This window comes from Bombyx mori, chromosome 7 (genome assembly GCF_030269925.1).
Source record: "Bombyx mori chromosome 7, ASM3026992v2".
NCBI lineage: Eukaryota > Metazoa > Arthropoda > Insecta > Lepidoptera > Bombycidae > Bombyx > Bombyx mori.
Window position 1 is genome coordinate 224,670 of NC_085113.1, and position 18,362 is coordinate 243,031.

Below are 18,362 nucleotides of genomic sequence, written 5' to 3' on the forward strand. Positions count from 1 at the left end.
ATTGCAAACGAACTATACGAACACTGCGAAACTAATGATATATTAGCTCCAGAACAAAGAGGATGTAGGCGTCGCGCTCGGGGCTGTAAGGATCATCTCATGATTAATAAAGCAATCCTGGAAGACGCCCATCAGTGTCAGAAAAATCTTAGTATGGGCTGGGTTGATTATCGAAAGGCCTTTGATAGTATTTCCCATGACTGGCTACTTAAAGTTCTTGAATTGTATAAATGCTCACCTACTATCATTGACTTTCTAAAAAAGGTTATGCCCTCATGGAAGGTGATCATGGCGGCCCGTGGCGTGAATTCCTCTGTGACAACAGACCTAATAGCTGTCCGCCGTGGTATCTTCCAAGGCGATTCGCTGTCACCACTACTGTTTTGCTTAGGTATAAATCCCTTATCATTCCTTCTGAATAAATACATACAAAAAGGGTACAAACTTAAAAACAATACAGCTATTAACCATTTATTATACATGGATGATTTAAAGTTATATGCCAACAATAAGAACAGCCTCAAAGTTTTACTTGATAGCACAGAGATTTTTACTAGAGACATAGGAATGGAATTTGGCTTAAATAAATGCAATGTGCTTCATTTAACATCTGGAAGGAGAGCTGAGCACCAGAGCGAAGGTCACATACTGTTGAGTGGCTTAAACTTCGAACATTTGAAGGAAGACGAAAATTATAAATACTTAGGTATAGATGAAGCAGGCAAAATAGATCATAAAAGAATTCAGGATCAGGTGAAAAGAGAGTACTTCAAAAGAGTAAAATGCATCACTAACACACAACTTAGCGCGAGAAACCTCATAACGGCCATCAACACTTATGCCACACCAGTTCTTTTATACACGTTTGGAATAATAAACTACAAAAATAGTGACTTAAACAAAATAGATATAAAGACAAGGAAGATACTCACTTTGAATAAAGCCCAACAACAAAAAGCGGATATCGAAAGACTCTATTTACCCATAGAAGAAGGAGGCAGAGGACTTATAAATATAGAAATGTTACACAAAACTCAGATTATTAAATTTAGGCAATATTTAAACAATGAACAGGACCAAATCATAAAAGCAATAGTTAAACACGATAAACATAGAGATAAACATTCAATACACAAAGATGGTAAAAATAATGCAGTAAGAATAGAATTAACAGAAAACAGAAACTACACCGATACTGAAATTAAGAAAGCAGTAATAAAGACTGGCATCAGTAAATGGAAAGAGAAACCGCTACATGGACAATTCCGTAGGTCCGTTATAGAGAAGGGTAATATAGATCGAGAGTATTCGTTCCGCTGGCTTAAGAAACAAATCGTGTCCCCCACGTTAGAATCTTCAGTATTCGCTATACAAGATCAGGCAGTAATTACGAGACAAATAGAAAGAGATATTCTAAAGAAATCTGTCGATGGTAAATGTCGCCTATGCCTAGCAAAAGACGAGTCCATAGAGCATATAATCTCGGGATGTGAAAAACTGGCCGGCACTTACTATGTGAACAGACATAACAACATAGTAAAGTATATTTGGTGGGCAATAGGAAGAAAACACAATTTTGAATTAGACTCGCTATGGTGGAAGGTGAATTTGACTCAACCTCAGATAAAAGAAAACAGCTCCGCGAAGCTAATGTGGGAGATACCAGTGCAGACGGACGTTACAATAAAGCACAATAGACCAGATATAATATACATAGACAAGACAGAAAATAAAACCTACTTAATAGATGTAACTGTACCATCTGACTACAATATAGGACCAAAAGAACTGGAAAAACTTAGTAAATATCACCCCTTAAAAGTAGAACTAACACGACTCTGGAATACACACACAGAAACCATCCCCATAGTAATAGGCGCAACAGGCGTAGTGGCAAAAAGTATACATAGATACATAAACAAACTGGAAGCAAATATAAACATACACATAATACAAAAACAAGCAGCCATACACACGTGCACAATAATAAGTAAAGTTTTGGGTAATACAGTTTTCATAAATTCAAGGGAGTCCGAACCTCCTCTTCCCTGAAGGTTTCAGGGCGGGAGCTAGGAACTAAACCGAGTCAAGAACTCGAGAGAAAACTCCTTAAATAATAATAATATATATTATTATTATTTCTGGACTGGACTGGAGCACTGGAGTCATACCAAAGTACCTTCACCACTCCATCAAGCTATTAGATTTAACCAAAAATATATTTTTTACCACGCAATAAGCCACAATTGTAAATACGTGTCGGATTGTTCGGAAATTTTTGCAGGACGAAACATCAGACGAAACTAAAACTGAAAATGAACTCCACTTGGCGTAGGCCCGTGGTTTTTCAGTATTTACCGAAATTCATAGAAATTTGAGAATAAAAACTTTGTACATAATTATAATAAACAATTATTCCAAACATAGGTATAAAAAATAAAAACAAAAATAAGAATAATAACGAGGCTTGGAAACGGTTACCGACTCAGCAATGCCTAACAATAAATAAATAAATAAATATTTACTAACGATCACGCCACGTTAACTAGTCCCGTGATAAGTTCGTAAAGAACTTGTGTTACAGGTACCAGATAACGGAAATAAATGTAAGATTTTTATTATACACATACATATATTTAATATACATCCATAACCCTGGAAAAGACATTTATATTTATCATACAAATATCTTCCCTTGGCGGGATTCGAACCCGCGACCCCCTTATGTAGTGACCATGTCACTTACCACTACACCAGACGGCCACTAACAGTAACGAAACAATCGGTACTGCGGCGCTGATCTTCCGCCGGCACCTGCGGAGTGACGCGCACACCAGCATCAGACCGACCAATCGTTATGCACTTGATTTTGACTTTAGCAAATTATTACTTTTCTTTATTTTAAATTGGAACACGCTATAAATCAAATCAAAAATTTTTTTATTCAACATAAATGAAAGTACATACTTGTTGAACGTCAAAAGAACTACCGCCAATTCACAAGAACTAGCCTCCGTCCTGAGAAGAATTGGCAGGAAACTCAGTGGGCATGTCTTTTTTTTTTTAAATATTAGATTTTTTTTTTTTATTTTTTTTTTAAATAATCATTTTTACAATGAGTATTGTAACATAACAATTATTACAATATTGAAATGCCAGGAGCGAGCAACTCATTCCCATATACTTTGTTAAGGAATAAGTACAAACTTTCACAAGCCTGAACACACACGGCTGAAGTCATTTAAAAATCAATCAAAATATGTCAGTTTATCAGAACAATACAATTTTTTGTTGGATAAAGTTTGACCCTTCTCCACTCCGTTATTGTATTGACAGCCGTGAAGTCCATTCTTCCACTGAAGTTGATATCAGATAATCGTCGGTCGAATGACCAAAGCAAATTGAAAACAGCGTTATGATTTGAAAACATGAAACCTTTGAGAGCTAATAAATCGTTTTCTCTTTGAATATACACTTATTTTAAGAATGTACGCTGATAATTTTTTTTTTTTGTAAGTGCCTTATGCATTACTATCCTTATTGTGCTGCGCAATACTTGGGCTTGCGGGAAATCAAAACAAACGCGACCAGTCCGTTTCTTAGAGCTTTTCTTTTAATTGCTGACGAAGGCGGAGCTTGTAATCGCTTTTGAAGATGGGGAAATATGAAATATACCAATTCAATAGTTTTCCAATTATTAATATTGAATACATTTCCAATAAAATTTAGATTAATAAATATGAAAAAGATAAAATGTTACATGTGATTCTTTTTCTGTATTTACATAAATCATATAATGATATCTCTATATATAAAAACTAGCGACCCGCCCTCGCTTCGCTTCGGAAACATTAAAATATACATGAAACAAAAAAAAAAGTAGCCTATGTTCATCAGGGACAATGTCGGCTTCTAATGGAAAAAGAATTTTTCAAATCGGTCCAGTAGTTTCGGAGCCTATTCGAAACAAACAAACAAACAAATCTTTCCTCTTTATAATATTAGTATAGATATAGATGAATTGCTGTTCGTTATTCTCGCTAAAATTCGAGAACGGCTGGACCGATTTGGTTAATTTTGGTCTTGTATTATTTGTGGAAGTCCAGAAAATGTTTAAAAGGTAGATAAATATAAAAATGCTCGGAACTAAATAAAAATAACAATTTTGAGTTTCCTTTGATGTGTCCCCCGTCGGACGGATTTCTTTTGTTTGTTTTAAGTTTATTTTATACAAAAGTTTAGGTCTTTTATTTCTCGATTGAGGCACTACAAAGTCTGTCGGGTCAGCTAGTATTTCATAAAGATATAGTGACGTTTAGTTCCAGTGAATCTATAATGATATAATCGCCAGCTGTGTGACAAATTAAAGTTCGGAATTTCTCTCTCTAATTTTTATAGTCGTCGTGGCCTAAAGGATAAGACGTCCGGTGCATTCGTTGTTGCGATGCACCGGTGTTCGAATCCCGCAGGCGGGTACCAATTTTTCGAATGAAATACGTACTTAACAAATGTTCACGATTGACTTCCACGGTGAAGGAATAACATCGTGTAATAAAAATCAAACCCGCAAAATTATAATTTGCGTAATCACTGGTGGTAGGACCTATTGTGAGTCCGCACGGGTAGGTACCACCGCCCTGCCTATTTCTGCCGTGAAGCAGTAATGCGTTTCGGTTTGAAGGGTGGGACAGCCGTTGTAACTATACTGAGACCTTAGAACTTATATCTCAAGGTGGGTGGCGCATTTACGTTGTAGATGTCTATGGGCTGCAGTAACCACTTAACACCAGGTGGGCTGTGAGCTCGTCCACCAATCTAAGAAATAAAAAAAAAAAAAAAAACAAAAAGTTATGAGGGTTTTTGTGTTAATTTCTCGTTGAACTCGATTGAGTCTAGAGCGAGTCGACGGGTGGCTTATGAGTTATCCATTACTTGATTGTCAAAATATCAATTCAATGTAACTGTATTTTTTTATTATTTTTTTAGTGCTCAGATTGGTGGGCGAGGTCACGGTACACCTGATCTTAAGTGGCTACCTCAGCCTATAGAATTCAATAGTATAACCCAACCTGAGATATGAGTTTTAAGTTTTAGTTTTACAGTACATTAGCTGCGCCAAACAGTAACTATTTATTAATCTGTGGCCGCACCCTTCAAACTGAAATGCATTATTGGTTCGCGGCAGAAATCGTTGACAATAACCACGTGTTAAGGAAATACGTACCTAGCACGGTGGACTTCCGCGATGAACTAATAACATCCGCTCGCAACGTTTTCCGGTTTCTGGCAATAATTATAACCTGGTGTCGCACGGTGAGTAGTCGCAATCACGTTGCTACGGATACGAGATACGGAATATACTTATCTAGGTGGGCCGTGGCTCCTTTATACATTTAGCGCAATTAGAAAATAAGGCTAAAACACGTTTAGTTAATTTTATAACTACATATTTTCACCGTAGAGAAGTGGTCGACCGAAAAGGACATGGATGGAGTGTGTGAATGATGATATGAGAGAGAGAGGAGTGAGTATTTAGATGACGGCTGACAAAAGAGAATGGAAGAGAAGAATTTGCTGTGGCGACACCACCTAGTGCGATAAGATAGAGAACATGAATTTCATCGCATGATAAACAAATAAATTAAACCCGTACTTAACTACAGATCTACGTGAGTTTGCTGTAAGGTGTTGTAAAGGCACAAATACACATTATCACCTAATTTTGTCAACATAATAGAAGTTAGCTAAACACAAAAGCTATGTGCACAGCTTCGAAACCTCAACCATCATCATCAATCATAAAAACCACTTGGTCACGAATAAATTCCATTATATTCATCTTATCCTATGTTGTTGAAAACAAAATAAAGCAAATAGTTGAAAAGTATTAATTGGGAACAAGTTACTTACTTTTATAATTGCAGAATCAAGTTTTTCAAACTTGTTTTTTTAGTGATCCGATCGATCTTCCACCAATAATAACAGGGTCTTGTTAACTTAAATGTATCTTCCAAGTGATAAACTAGACTCTGAATAGGGTTAACAATCATACAATTACGCATTAGTCGTTTCACAAGGAAACCTTTTCTAGGCAACTGCGTAAGAATGCCACAGTCGCATCGGTAGCATAGTTTGGTGCTACCTTTCTGCCTTTTTTGAATCAGGAGGAAAGCGCCGGACTTCCGCTTACGCGTTGGATGGAGCAGTTGGTGTCGAGTTGAACTCCAACTATAATTCTCCAGCCTCTAACAGTCCTGGTTCAGAACTCGAATGAGACAAAGCTCAAACTATCTACCTACATCTAAAGCCTACAAAGGTGGAATAGGCTCGATCCGATTATTTTCGAAATATGATGGCCAACGTGCCTGCCGCGTGTAGTGGTCTCACAGTACTTGACAACTATGGACTTCTGGGCATACTTTTGTGGCCCTGATTTCTAGTGATCTATTACGAGGAGTGCCGTGACGCCCTTCTACGTTAATAAATCAACTAAAGAAACTTTCCCACTTAGACTCCATCCTCCATATGGTAAACTCTACCATATTTCTTATTTTTACATATATGTATTAAAGGTTTATGTGCCTTTCAATAAAATATTTACTAAATAATTCTCTTATTGATATAAAAAACGGATCTCTTATAATATATATTTTATCTCTGGTACATTTAATGTACGGTAAAATTTGAAAGCAGAAGAAAATGTACCGAACACAGCATCGTATCGTACCGCTAGTGGAAGGCAAACTAAGAGTGTAGGTATATGTTGCTCTGGGTGCCGGAAACGCATATATGAGTCGACTATTATCAAAGCCGGCAATGTGACTTTTGGACAATTATTGGTAAATCAGAAAAACGAATTATTGACTTTGTATTCCATTGGCAGTCACAAAACTCTTCTGAACGACATCTTAGATAAATAACAGGTTAAGTATTAACCTTTATTTAATGCAGGTTTTGAACCGTATTCTTTGAGGGAGACGATTATATTCAAATCAATCTGTATTGACATATCAATAACATTTTTTTGTCCAAATGCACAGATTGCCACCTTTGATAATAGACGACTCATATGAGACAAGAAAAGTTATGACAATAAACCGAATACTTTGACTGGAAATCCATTCCGCATCCCGCCGCACTAGTCAGTAAGCCATGGACCACTGGATCGACTAGACGATGAGAAGTATTTCGAAATTACATTTAACGTAAGGCCCTTTTCTGTTTCAAGACAGCCCTAGGAACCTTGACTAATCGGCGATGCAGGCGGGCGGAAGAGACGCACGCTCGTGATGGGAACATCCGAGGGTTGGCAAAGACTATTAAACGCTATAACTTTGTATCTATAAATGTAAGAGGAGGTTATTGTTTATTATTCCTGTATTCTCTCGAGGAAGTTCGCCTGACGGCTTTGTTTAGGTTTTTTTTAATTTTTTTTATTGCTTCGATGTGTGGACGAGCTCATAGCCCGCCTGGTGTTAAGTGGTTACTGGAGCCCATAGACACCTACAACGTAAATGCGCCACACACCTTGAGATATAAGTTCTAAGGTCTCAGTATAGTTACAACGACTGCCCCACCCTTAAAACCGAAACGCATTACTGCTTCACGGCAGAAATAGGCGGGGTGGTGGTACCTAACCGTGCGGACTCACAAGAGGTCCTATCACCAGTAAGCATTACTGCTTCACGGCAGAAATAGGCGGGGTGGTGGTACCTAACCGTGCGGACTCACAAGAGGTCCTATCACCAGTAAGCATTACTGCTTCACGGCAGAAATAGGCGGGGTGGTGGTACCTACCCGTGCGGACTCACAAGAGGTCCTAACACCAGTAAAGTTAGTTGTTCTGCTATAATGCCTACAACTATAATCATGTGTACTTCTGTTAAGTGTGTTTATGAATGATCATAGATAGAAAGTTTTTCGCAATACACGATATGAATGTTCTCCTGGCAACAAATGCCAATAATTGTAAAGATTTGTTTCTATTATTTTCTACTGCCATATCCTTCTGTCGGTACATAAATTAATAAAAAGGCAATTGAGCAGTTAATACAAATAATTAATTAAAGGCCATCCAGGGACACCGCTGGGCACTTTCTAGATCAGCTCTAATCTAAAAATGTCCGCAATTGCCGAGCTTAATGAAGATATAAAAATGACTTGACCGTGTCGATGTAATTTTATATTTTGGACGAGTTGTCCGACCTACGCTTTTATGTTCTACCCACGCTTTGTTAGGAAACAGTGCTTTGTGAAACACTACGTAAACAAACATAGAAGAACCAACAGGTTTTTTTATTTTATTTATTGCTTAGATGGCTGGACGAGCTCACAGCCCACCTGGTGTTAAGTGGTTACTGGAGCCCATAGACATCTACAATGTAAATGCGCCACTCACCTTGAGATATAAGTTCTAAGGTCTCAGTATAGGAAAACGAATCTATGTTTAAATGGTCATAAAGTTTATCAGGGTGTTCCCAGCTTCTTATTTTTCTATAAAATGAACAATAATCAAATATGCACGCCACAATATCGTTTGTTGTTCATATTTCGGCTTTGATGTTTTATGTGGTAACTTATCAGCGACAATATCCCGGTTTCACCGTGTCGCGCGGCGAAAAAGCGTCATAGTGGCTCCATGCATTTTGTGGCCCGACTTCGATCTGCCGTTATCGTGTCGGTAAATAAAAACAATCCTTTAAACCAAGTCCGCGCTCTTTGTTATGTGACTGGCTTTTAAGAGAAAACTCAAATAAACGCTAGCTGACCTTTTGTTTTAGTAGCGATTTGGAAATCTGGAAAAATCGTACCAGGCGCCCATCATCACGTAGGAAATCTCATAATAAACAGGAAACGATCCTGTTTATTACATTAAAAACAAGCATTCGTTTTTTTTATGATTGAAAGATTACTGGTAGCCCGGATGCCTTTCCAGTTTCACCAGGACAGGTGGGCGAGCAAAGGCTCAGCCAGGAGGGGTGGGATTTGCTAGCAACTGCTCGAGCGCCTCCGAAAGAGACCTAACAACTCAATAGCAATTGCTTCGCGAATGAATCTACTACCGGATCGGAATCGCGACCCGCTGAGAAGATCCGGCGAGAAACTCAGCGAGCTGATGCATGGGTTAGGTTGCACGTCGACCTCTTTGTCGACAAGCATTCGTCATGGTGCACATAAATATGAACAATTATTTTGGTACTTGAAAAACTACAGAAAATTTAAGCTTAATTAAAACATATAATTTAGTGTTGTAAGGTAACCAAGATGAAATACTAGGTGCACATAAACGCAAAGAGCTTACCTTTTGATATAAGAAGGGTCTCGTCAGCGCGAGGTATCGCTCGAGCGCCATCGTGACGGCGATGCACACGCTGCCGATGCCGAAGACCCGCAGCACCACCCTGGTCACGCACAGCCACTGCTTCGAGCTCACTCCCGGCACCTGCTCCGTTACCACCATCGTGCACATCATGCCGACCTGGTACAGAATTTAACAAAGTAATAGTTAAAATTTGGTAGCTGAGTTCCAGATTATAATTTGTGTAATTACTGGTGGTAGGACCTCTTATGAGTCTGCACTGGTAGGTACCAGCACCCTGCCTATTTCTGCTTTGAAGCAGTAATGCGGTTCCGTTTGAAGGGTGGGGCAGCCGTTATAACTACACTGAGACGTTAGAACTTATATCTTCAGGTGGGTGGCGCATTTACGTTGTAGATGTCTATGGGCTCCAGTAGCCTCTTAACACCAGGTGGGCTATGAGATCGTCCACAAATCTAAGAAAAAAAAAGATAAGTCCCATAGCGGTGAACGGAATCTGTCATTCTTTTTCTCCGCACAATAAAACAACGTTTAATTGATATATATTTTGGTTTTTTTTTCATGATTTCGACCTCATGTTAGTCTCTAAAGCAAATGTGAGCTTAATGAAACGGAAGTTCCAAAAGGGCGCTACTGCTGACCTAACATTAACTTTCAGGTCCAAATATTAATGTTTGGTTTGTATTCATACTTAATAAGGGGAGACATTAAATTGTGAAACATAATTGCTATCAATATATATCTATACTCTATAATAATATATAAATCTACAGTGATTTTTACGGATGTTCCGTTATAACTACTGAACCGTGCATCCGATTGACTCGAAACTTGGTATCCATGTAGAAAATACATGTACTTAATGGATAGGCTAATATCTATATGAGTGTTGTATTCCTTAATAATAATGATAATAAATAATGATGTTATTAATTTTAAATGCTCAGCGAAGTAGGCGAGTACGGCTAGTTGTTCATATATTAGTTAGTGTAACAGTTTTTTTGTTTTCTCAATTAGCGATTTACAAAAACGCATTTTAAAACGTAACGAAAATGCCAGGCTGTGAAACTGCTTAGCTAATCTACCAAGATTATTTTACTATATGTCAAGCCTAATACTAGACTTACGACTTGAACCCAAGCCACGAAGCTTACATGTAAAAGCTTTTACCTAACTTTTGAAACAAACGTTTGTTTCTAAGCTTATGTTTAAAAGGCTAAATATTTTTAGGTACAATTTTGTAGTGGGCATTGACTTGGCATTGCTGAAGGCCATGAGCGTCAATGATTACTTACCATCAGATGGGGCTTTAACTCTGCATGTCATTTCAATAAAAAGGCGCGTGTGGCTAACTATTTCATAACCAATCATCGAGAACGTCTCTCATCTTATTGACAGCGGTTCAGTAGTCGCGTAGTAGTCATGCTTTCCTGCTGTAAAGGTAGGTCAGTCGACAAACAATCGATATTTCGACCCTAAATGGCAAAGGCAGGCGGCGGCGGTAATGCGGTCCGTCTTGAGCTCTAAGAAGCGATACTTACCAAGGCGACGACGTCGTTAGCCGCCAGCGAGGTTAGCAGCAGCAAATGCTTTCTGTTGCGGACCCTCCTCTCTCCTCTCCTCAAAGCGATGATAGCTATAGTGTTCCCAATTATTCCTATAGCATACACGATCTTCACGACGATCCCAAATAACTGCCGTCTGCTGATGTAACTTGAGCTTGATGTGATGTTGGTTTGATTCAATGCCCTGAAGTCAAACTGGGAGAAGTTTAGTGGTGCAGACTCGGTGAAGTCCAGAGCTATGATGTTCTCCATGGCGGCGGCGCGTGCTGTCTCGTTAGTCGATCGTATAGTGTGACCGCCAGTCACATCGTCACTCGTGATCCTGTAATAAAGAAATGTTTTAAAATAGGGCGAAGTGCTTAACCGGAAAAAAGGCGATGTCTCTAACGTTTGCATTAGAATAGAATGAATTGCTTTTTTAAGGCAGTTCTGTTTACGACGATCCTCCCGTGGTCACAAGCACTAACTTCGAAACATGTCGTCCAAATCTTAACACGTTGACTGCCGTGTAGGTCACCGGTGCCCTACGCGGCGCACTCAAATTCAAAATCATTTATTTCAACTTAGATGTCAGTATAACACACTTGTTGAATGTCAAAATATAAATGAAAATGTTAACTCTACCACCGGTTTCAAAAAAAGCCACAGTCCTGAGAAGAACCGGCGAAACAAACTCAGCGGGCTTTTTTTTTTGTTTTGACTGAAGTCACTATGTCGATTTTTGTTACTAAGGAGCCTGGATTGCCAAACTTTGCCTTCTTTTGTTTGTTAATGTATGTCTTAGTCTTTTAGGTCTCTTAGAAATACATTCATTTTCAGTATCATCGGATTCGTCTTTCCCATAATCTACTAGATATTCCGGCGCCTTAGTAACATAAATCGACAGAATCACTTCAGTGTGCCACGCAGGCCACTGGTGACATACATGGCAGTCAACGTCTTAATCATAATACCTTTTAGTGCATCGCGGTTCCTTCGAACCAGAGTGAACGTACATCTTGACGGATCCCGAGATCCTGCATGTACTACTACTATGCTTAATTATTTTTGGATCAGTTAATGTGTCACGCGGTTATCACTGTTGGTAGTGTTCGATGTGTACATATGTGACATTGATCATGGGCAACTATTGCATTTATAGAAACTAATGATTTTCAAATGTAGCCTTTTTACGATTTTTTTAATTTTTATTTTATTGCTTATTTGGGTGGACAAGGTCACGGCGCGGCTGGTGTTAAGTGATTATCAGAGCCCATATATATTTACAACGTAAATGCTGCCACCTACCCTGAGATATGAGTTCTAAAAGTCTCAGTATAGTTACAACGGCTGCCCCGCCCTTGAAACCGAAACGCATTACTGCTTCACGGCAGAAATAGGCAGGGTGGCGGTACCTATCCGTGCGGACTCACAAGACGTCCTACCACCGGTTTTTTTTTTTTTTTTTTTTTATTGCTCTTGTAGGCAGACGAGCATACGGCCCACCTGATGGTGAGTGGTTACCGTCGCCCATGGACTTCAGCAACGCCAGGGGCAGAGCCAAGCCGCTGCCTACCGCTTAATACTCTCCACAAGCCTCGTTTGAAGAAAAGAAGGACATGTCATAGCGCTCGGGAAACACCGTGGAGGGGAGCTCATTCCATAGCCGGATGGTACGTGGCAAAAAAGACCTCTGGAAACGCACTGTGGATGACCGCAGTGGCTCCAGGTAGTATGGATGAACTCTACTCCGGTGGCGGGCGGTGCGATGGTAAAAACGAGATGCCGGTATCATCTCGAACAATTCCTCAGAGCACTCCCCATGGAACATACGGTACAGAATACAGAGGGAACCGAAGTCCCTCCGCAGACCCAGAGGCTCCAAACGATCCGTGAGAATGGGATTATCGACAATCCGAACGGCCCTCTTCTGTATGGAGTCAAATGGAAGAAGCTGGTATTTGGGAGCCCCGGCCCAAAGATGGGAGCAGTACTCCACGCGAGGCCGGACTTGTGCTTTATAAAGCAAAAGTCTTTGTCCAGGCGTGAAGTACCGCTTTGCTCTGTTGAGGACTCCCAGCATTTTGGACGCCAACTTGGCTTTGCCTTCCAAATGACTCCGAAACTGGACATCGCTCGAAATGTCGACCCCAAGTATCCCGATACTCTCGGAAGGTTGCAGGGATACTCCTTGGAATTGCGGCGCCATGACAAAAGGGTCCTTCTTCGCAGTGAACGCAAATTATAATTATGCGGGTTTGATTTTTACTACACGATGTTATTCGTGAGCATTTGTTAAGTACATATGTATTTAATAAAAAAAATTGGTACCCGCCTGCGGGATTCGAACACCAGTGCATCGCTCGATACGAATGCACCGGACGTCTTATCCTTTAGGCCACGACGACTTCAAGTTTTAATCAAATATATTAATGAGATAAATTTAATATTACTATTTACGTTGATACGTAATTTTATAATTTGCATTTTCCTTTTAATGTAGAGAAGTAACAGAACTAGAATAGATTCGTACGTATAGTCACCACACTTGATAAGGAAAAATGATTATAAGCATACAATTTTACCCTGACTTTTGTAAATAAATTTAATTAAAATTAATTTACAAAGCTAGGAAAAAAAAATTAAATGGTTCGATTCACTTGAGAATTTGCATAAATGTTTTGGATTGATCGATGAAATAGAATAAATTTATTAATTTGGTTTAATAATTTAATTGAACCAGGGTCACTACGATAAAACATTATAGTTATTAATATTATATATTGTATATATATATATATATTAATTTTATTATATTATATATAATAATATTATTTATAATATATAATATATTATAAAATATAATATTATATATATATTATTATATATAACATTATAGTTATACATTATGTTAATTTTAATTTCGGTTTGTGCACGAATCCGTTCAACGACGGTTGTAATGCGTTCTGAGGCATTTTCATCTGATTCTCAGCTATGTTCAATATTCCAAGACTCTCATAATTTCACTCAAACATACAAGACAGCGAGTCAGTGACACCTTGCTAAAATATGTTGGTGCAATTGGTAAATAATAAATATATCGTGGATGACACCCACAACCACCGCTTATTAAGATATCGGTCTTTTCTAGTCTGGCAAAATTCAGTGTTGCTTTTTATCACATCTGGCGGTAAACTCAATCAGCGTAATAGTTTAGTACAAATAACGGTGTTAAAAACATAGATTTAAATAGATATCAATTTCATTGGAATAACAGTAATTCTACCCTCTTCTCTTGAAGTCGTCGTGACCTAACGGATCAGACGTCCGATGCATTCGTGTTGAGTGATGCACCGGTGTTCGAATCTTAGGCGGGTACCAATTTTTCTAATTAAATACTTACTCAACAAATGACTTTGAATTCCACGGTAAAGGAATAACATCGTGTAATAAAAATGAAACCACAAAATTATAATTTGCGTAATTACTGGTGGTAGGACCTTTTGTGAGTCCGCGCTGGTAGGTACCACCACCCTGCTTATTTCTGCCATGAAGTAGCAATGCGTTTCGGTTTGAAGGGTGGGGCAGCCGTTGTAACTATACTTGAGACCTTAGAACTTATATCTCAAGGTGGGTGGCACATTTACGTTGTAGATGTCTATGGGCTCCAGTAACCACTTAACACCAGGTGGGTTGTGAGCTCGTCCACCCATCTAAGCAATAAAAAAAACCCTCATAACCCGAATGTACGGTCCATAAATATTGTACGGCTGAGGCAGGTAGGCTAGCTGCTATTGCTGGTATCAACCGGACGGGCTTACATCAGAATATAATAACAGCTGCTGCGGGGCTGCGTGGAGTCAAATAACCAATTAAAGTAGGACATTATTGGTACCCTGGGGAAATACCAGGGAAATCATTTGAAAGCTTCACTTCACTATTTACATGTGTTTCACGACTACGGAATTATCTTGTATGTCAAGGTTCAGCACACCCACATGTGCTCCTGCGATCACGGACCGAAGTCTCAGATAAGATATCACAAGCATTTTGTGTTTTACTTGGCAGAGTTCAATCATTAAGGTGGCGTTTTAGAGAACGCGCTATATTTTTGCAAAACCTCAATTTTTTTTCTCCGTAACTATAGTCAAGGGTTGGCTCTCTTTACACATTGAATATTCAAAATAATAATATCTTTGTTCTATCATAGGAGGAGAGATACTACCAATTATGTATGTTTGTAGACCTACTTGTGACAATTATTTCACAGTCAAATTCTCATCTTCTCTTTCTATCGAAATCAGCAAAAAAAAACCGGTCATCATTACTAATTCGTATAATATTTGAACTTTTTTTTTGAAAAACAAAAGTCAGAACAAAACGTAAATTTTTACACGCTCTCAGTTATACTGACCCAGCAGAGTTCATGCAGTGCGCTGTGAAAAATAATGTCATTTTGTTTGGTGCATATTCTCAAATCGTTTTCTCTTAAGGCTACAGATAAATCTAAAGCCCATCCACACATGCTTACCGTCAAGAAGTGAAAGTAAATTTACGAAACAGTGTCTTGTGGGTAATTTACTGTAATTTTATAAAGCATTGAAATTAATATCATATCGACTTTTATGTGATATACACTGGCTGAAATCGCTATGATAAAATACTCATAACGGACATCACTACATAGTATAAAACAAAGTCGCTTTGTCTGTCCCTATATCACTATGTATGCTAAAATCTTTAAAACTACGCAACGGATTTTGATGCGATTTAATAGATAGAGTGATTGAAGAGGAAGGTTTATATGTATAATAACATCCATTAAATAGTGGAGAAATCAATACTAAATTACAGTTTCCGAAGCGAAGCGAGGGCGGGTCGCTAGTTGTTAATAAAAGTCGCAGAAGCTATTTCCGACAGTACGTTTTATCTGTTTGAAAATTGTCTGTACTAATGCACTTCGGTTGCGCAATTTTTACGAAATTACAAGAAGATTGTGTTACCAAGGATTTCAGTCTGCATTATTAAAACTTTGTCATGCAAAATGGTCATTAAGTGTTAGAGGGGGATATAATTTCCGATTATAGGAGGACAATTATTGCGACACATGTACACTTATTATGTACTGAATGATTCAAATGTATCTCGAGCTGGGCACACGGGCGGTTGCACGCGCGGACGGTTGTTTCATTATCATTTTCGTTCGCTTTTGTTTCGGACCGAAAACTCTGAAACTTTGCAGACGTATTGACAGTCTTAGAGGAAAACTTGGGATAAGGGCAAGATGAAGAAAAATATGAAAACTTGATAAAACAAACATTCAGGCACCTAATATCAGTTGCACTCGTCACAATTGCAACCGGAGTCTTATAATTAATTTTTTTATTAGCTATTTCATATTAAGATGGTACAGGTTTTACTACAATAGCAGATTAATGCACACTGCAAAATAGCAGAAAGACATACAGTATTGAGCATGAAATAAATAAAAAACCACAACTTGAGGCATGTGGCTTTTAGAAATTAAATGGCCCCTAACAACTCTATAGTCTATTTATATTTAGTTGCAATAGTTAATAATAATAAATTTCTTTACTCCTTGTATGTGCATTTCAGAGCTTCGTGACTTGCGTCTTTTGTCTTGATAATGATAAAGTCGTCATTTTACAACTTTCAGCTCACTTGGTGCTAAGCTCCTGAAGCCCGTAGACAAGACAACCGTACCACCTCTGAGATCTCACCACGACACGTTTACAATGTGAGTAGGTTTGTTACTGGTGGTATGTCCTTTTGGTTACTGGTGATAGGTCCTTTTGAGTCCGCACGGGTAGGTACCACCACCCTGCCTATTTCTGCCGTGAAGCAGTAATGCGTTTCGGTTTGAAGGGTGGGGCAGCCGTTGAACGATATTGAGACCTTATATCTTGTATCTCAAGGTGGGTGACGCATTTACGTTGGAGATGTCTATGGGCTCTAGTAACCACTTAATACCAGGTGGGCTGTGAGCTCTTCCACCTATCTAAGTTATAAAAAAAAGGTACACAAGGTTGAAGTTTGCACTATAAGGTCTGACATTTAAATCACTTATTCGAAATACCTAAATAAGTACGTCCACGACGTGTCATTTGTCTATTTCCTGATCTGATTAACCTTTAATTTAATTAACAGAATTTAAACCCAAATGGTGACGGGCAAGACGGAGATCAAACGTCCCAGAGGACGACGATGATAACCACGAGATGGTCGGCCAAATTTCGATCTTGTTTGGACTCCACGAGGCCAAGGATCGTAGCAGATGGAGAACAATTGTACTAGAGAAATTGATGCAGTGGGGGAGTCACGAGCCCCAGTAATGAGAAGTACGACGCAAGGAAAGGAAGCCCAAACGCGTATATATTGATGATATTGTGAACGCGCGCGCTTGCGAGTTAATATAAATTTAAACGATATAAGGACATTAGTCATTTTTAGTAAAATTATATTTAAGTGCCCTTGACGTGACAAATACATTAGTCGGGTCATTAACGCGAGTATTATGTAATTTCTTAATAAGTAACCTCCGCAGAAAATCAGATCATTTTTTTTTGCTTTTTAAGGATTGAATTAGATTCGGGGGTAGTTTTTTGTATTTTCCTTTGGGGGGTTTCGATTTCAAGTCCATATTTTTATGCAGAACTGTTTTAAAAGAAATATTGTCTTAAAAATGATCGTATAGATATTATCAGATATCGATCGAAAATCGCATAGAGTGTATTAGATTCAATTGTAATTAGAAAAGTTTAAATAATGGCGTATGCCCATGTCACTGCACGAGTATAATATCTCTGATGTCGAGAAGGAAATTCTAGGGTCCACAGTATCGCTCTCGTGGCGTACTAAGTTTTAATTTTAAATAATGTAATGTGAGTAGCGTGCATGTTCACGAAGGGTCACTGCCGGTAGCGCATCAGTAACATTGTTGAAATTGCGCAAATTCGTATATCGCGGAACGAAATTACGATAAGTCCTTCGTTACTCTATAGACCTGTAACATTAAGCTTATCTTGAAACTTTTAATAGCGCAGTTCAGTTTTTTGCCGAAGTTATTCATTTCTATATTATACTAGCTGACCCGGCAAACGTTGTGTTGCCTTAAATAAGATTTCTAGGGAAATTCTAGTCTAATATATAAAATTCTCACAAACCTCATTCAACCACATAATATAGTAAGCGGCACGTAAGTTGGCAAGGTTTTGGTGTAGTGGGGGTAATGTCGCGCATAGTGTACATTGCAACAAAAAAATGGTCACTTTTATTGCCCGCATATATGTTAATTTTATTTTATGAAAATTTTTATTTGCCATAATTTATTTTTAAGCCTGTGTGTTTAGAAGAAAGTTAAAGAAAAGAGAGGAATTCGTGAAGTGTATTAGGTGTTATAAATAAAATACAATTAAAAGTAAAAAAAAAATATTTAAAAAAATATACTTAATATTAAAAATTATGTGTCGCCGTCGTCA

The 18,362-nt window shown here is 38.4% G+C and overlaps 1 protein-coding gene across 4 annotated transcripts in view; it reads right to left on the reverse strand.

The window, feature by feature from the left end:
• The window catches only part of LOC101737493 (prostaglandin E2 receptor EP2 subtype), a 63,871-nt gene that overhangs the window by 36,321 nt on the left and 9,188 nt on the right, over window positions 1–18,362 (reverse strand). For all 4 annotated transcript variants that reach the window (XM_038012023.2, XM_062669294.1, XM_062669293.1 and 1 more), the window contains exons 2-3: window positions 10,861–11,206; window positions 9,302–9,478 (exon numbers count right to left, since the gene is read on the reverse strand). In XM_038012023.2, coding sequence (XP_037867951.1) covers window positions 9,302–9,478; window positions 10,861–11,136 — 453 coding nt within the window. In that variant the 5' untranslated portion in view covers window positions 11,137–11,206. The remainder of the gene's footprint in view (window positions 1–9,301; window positions 9,479–10,860; window positions 11,207–18,362) is intronic.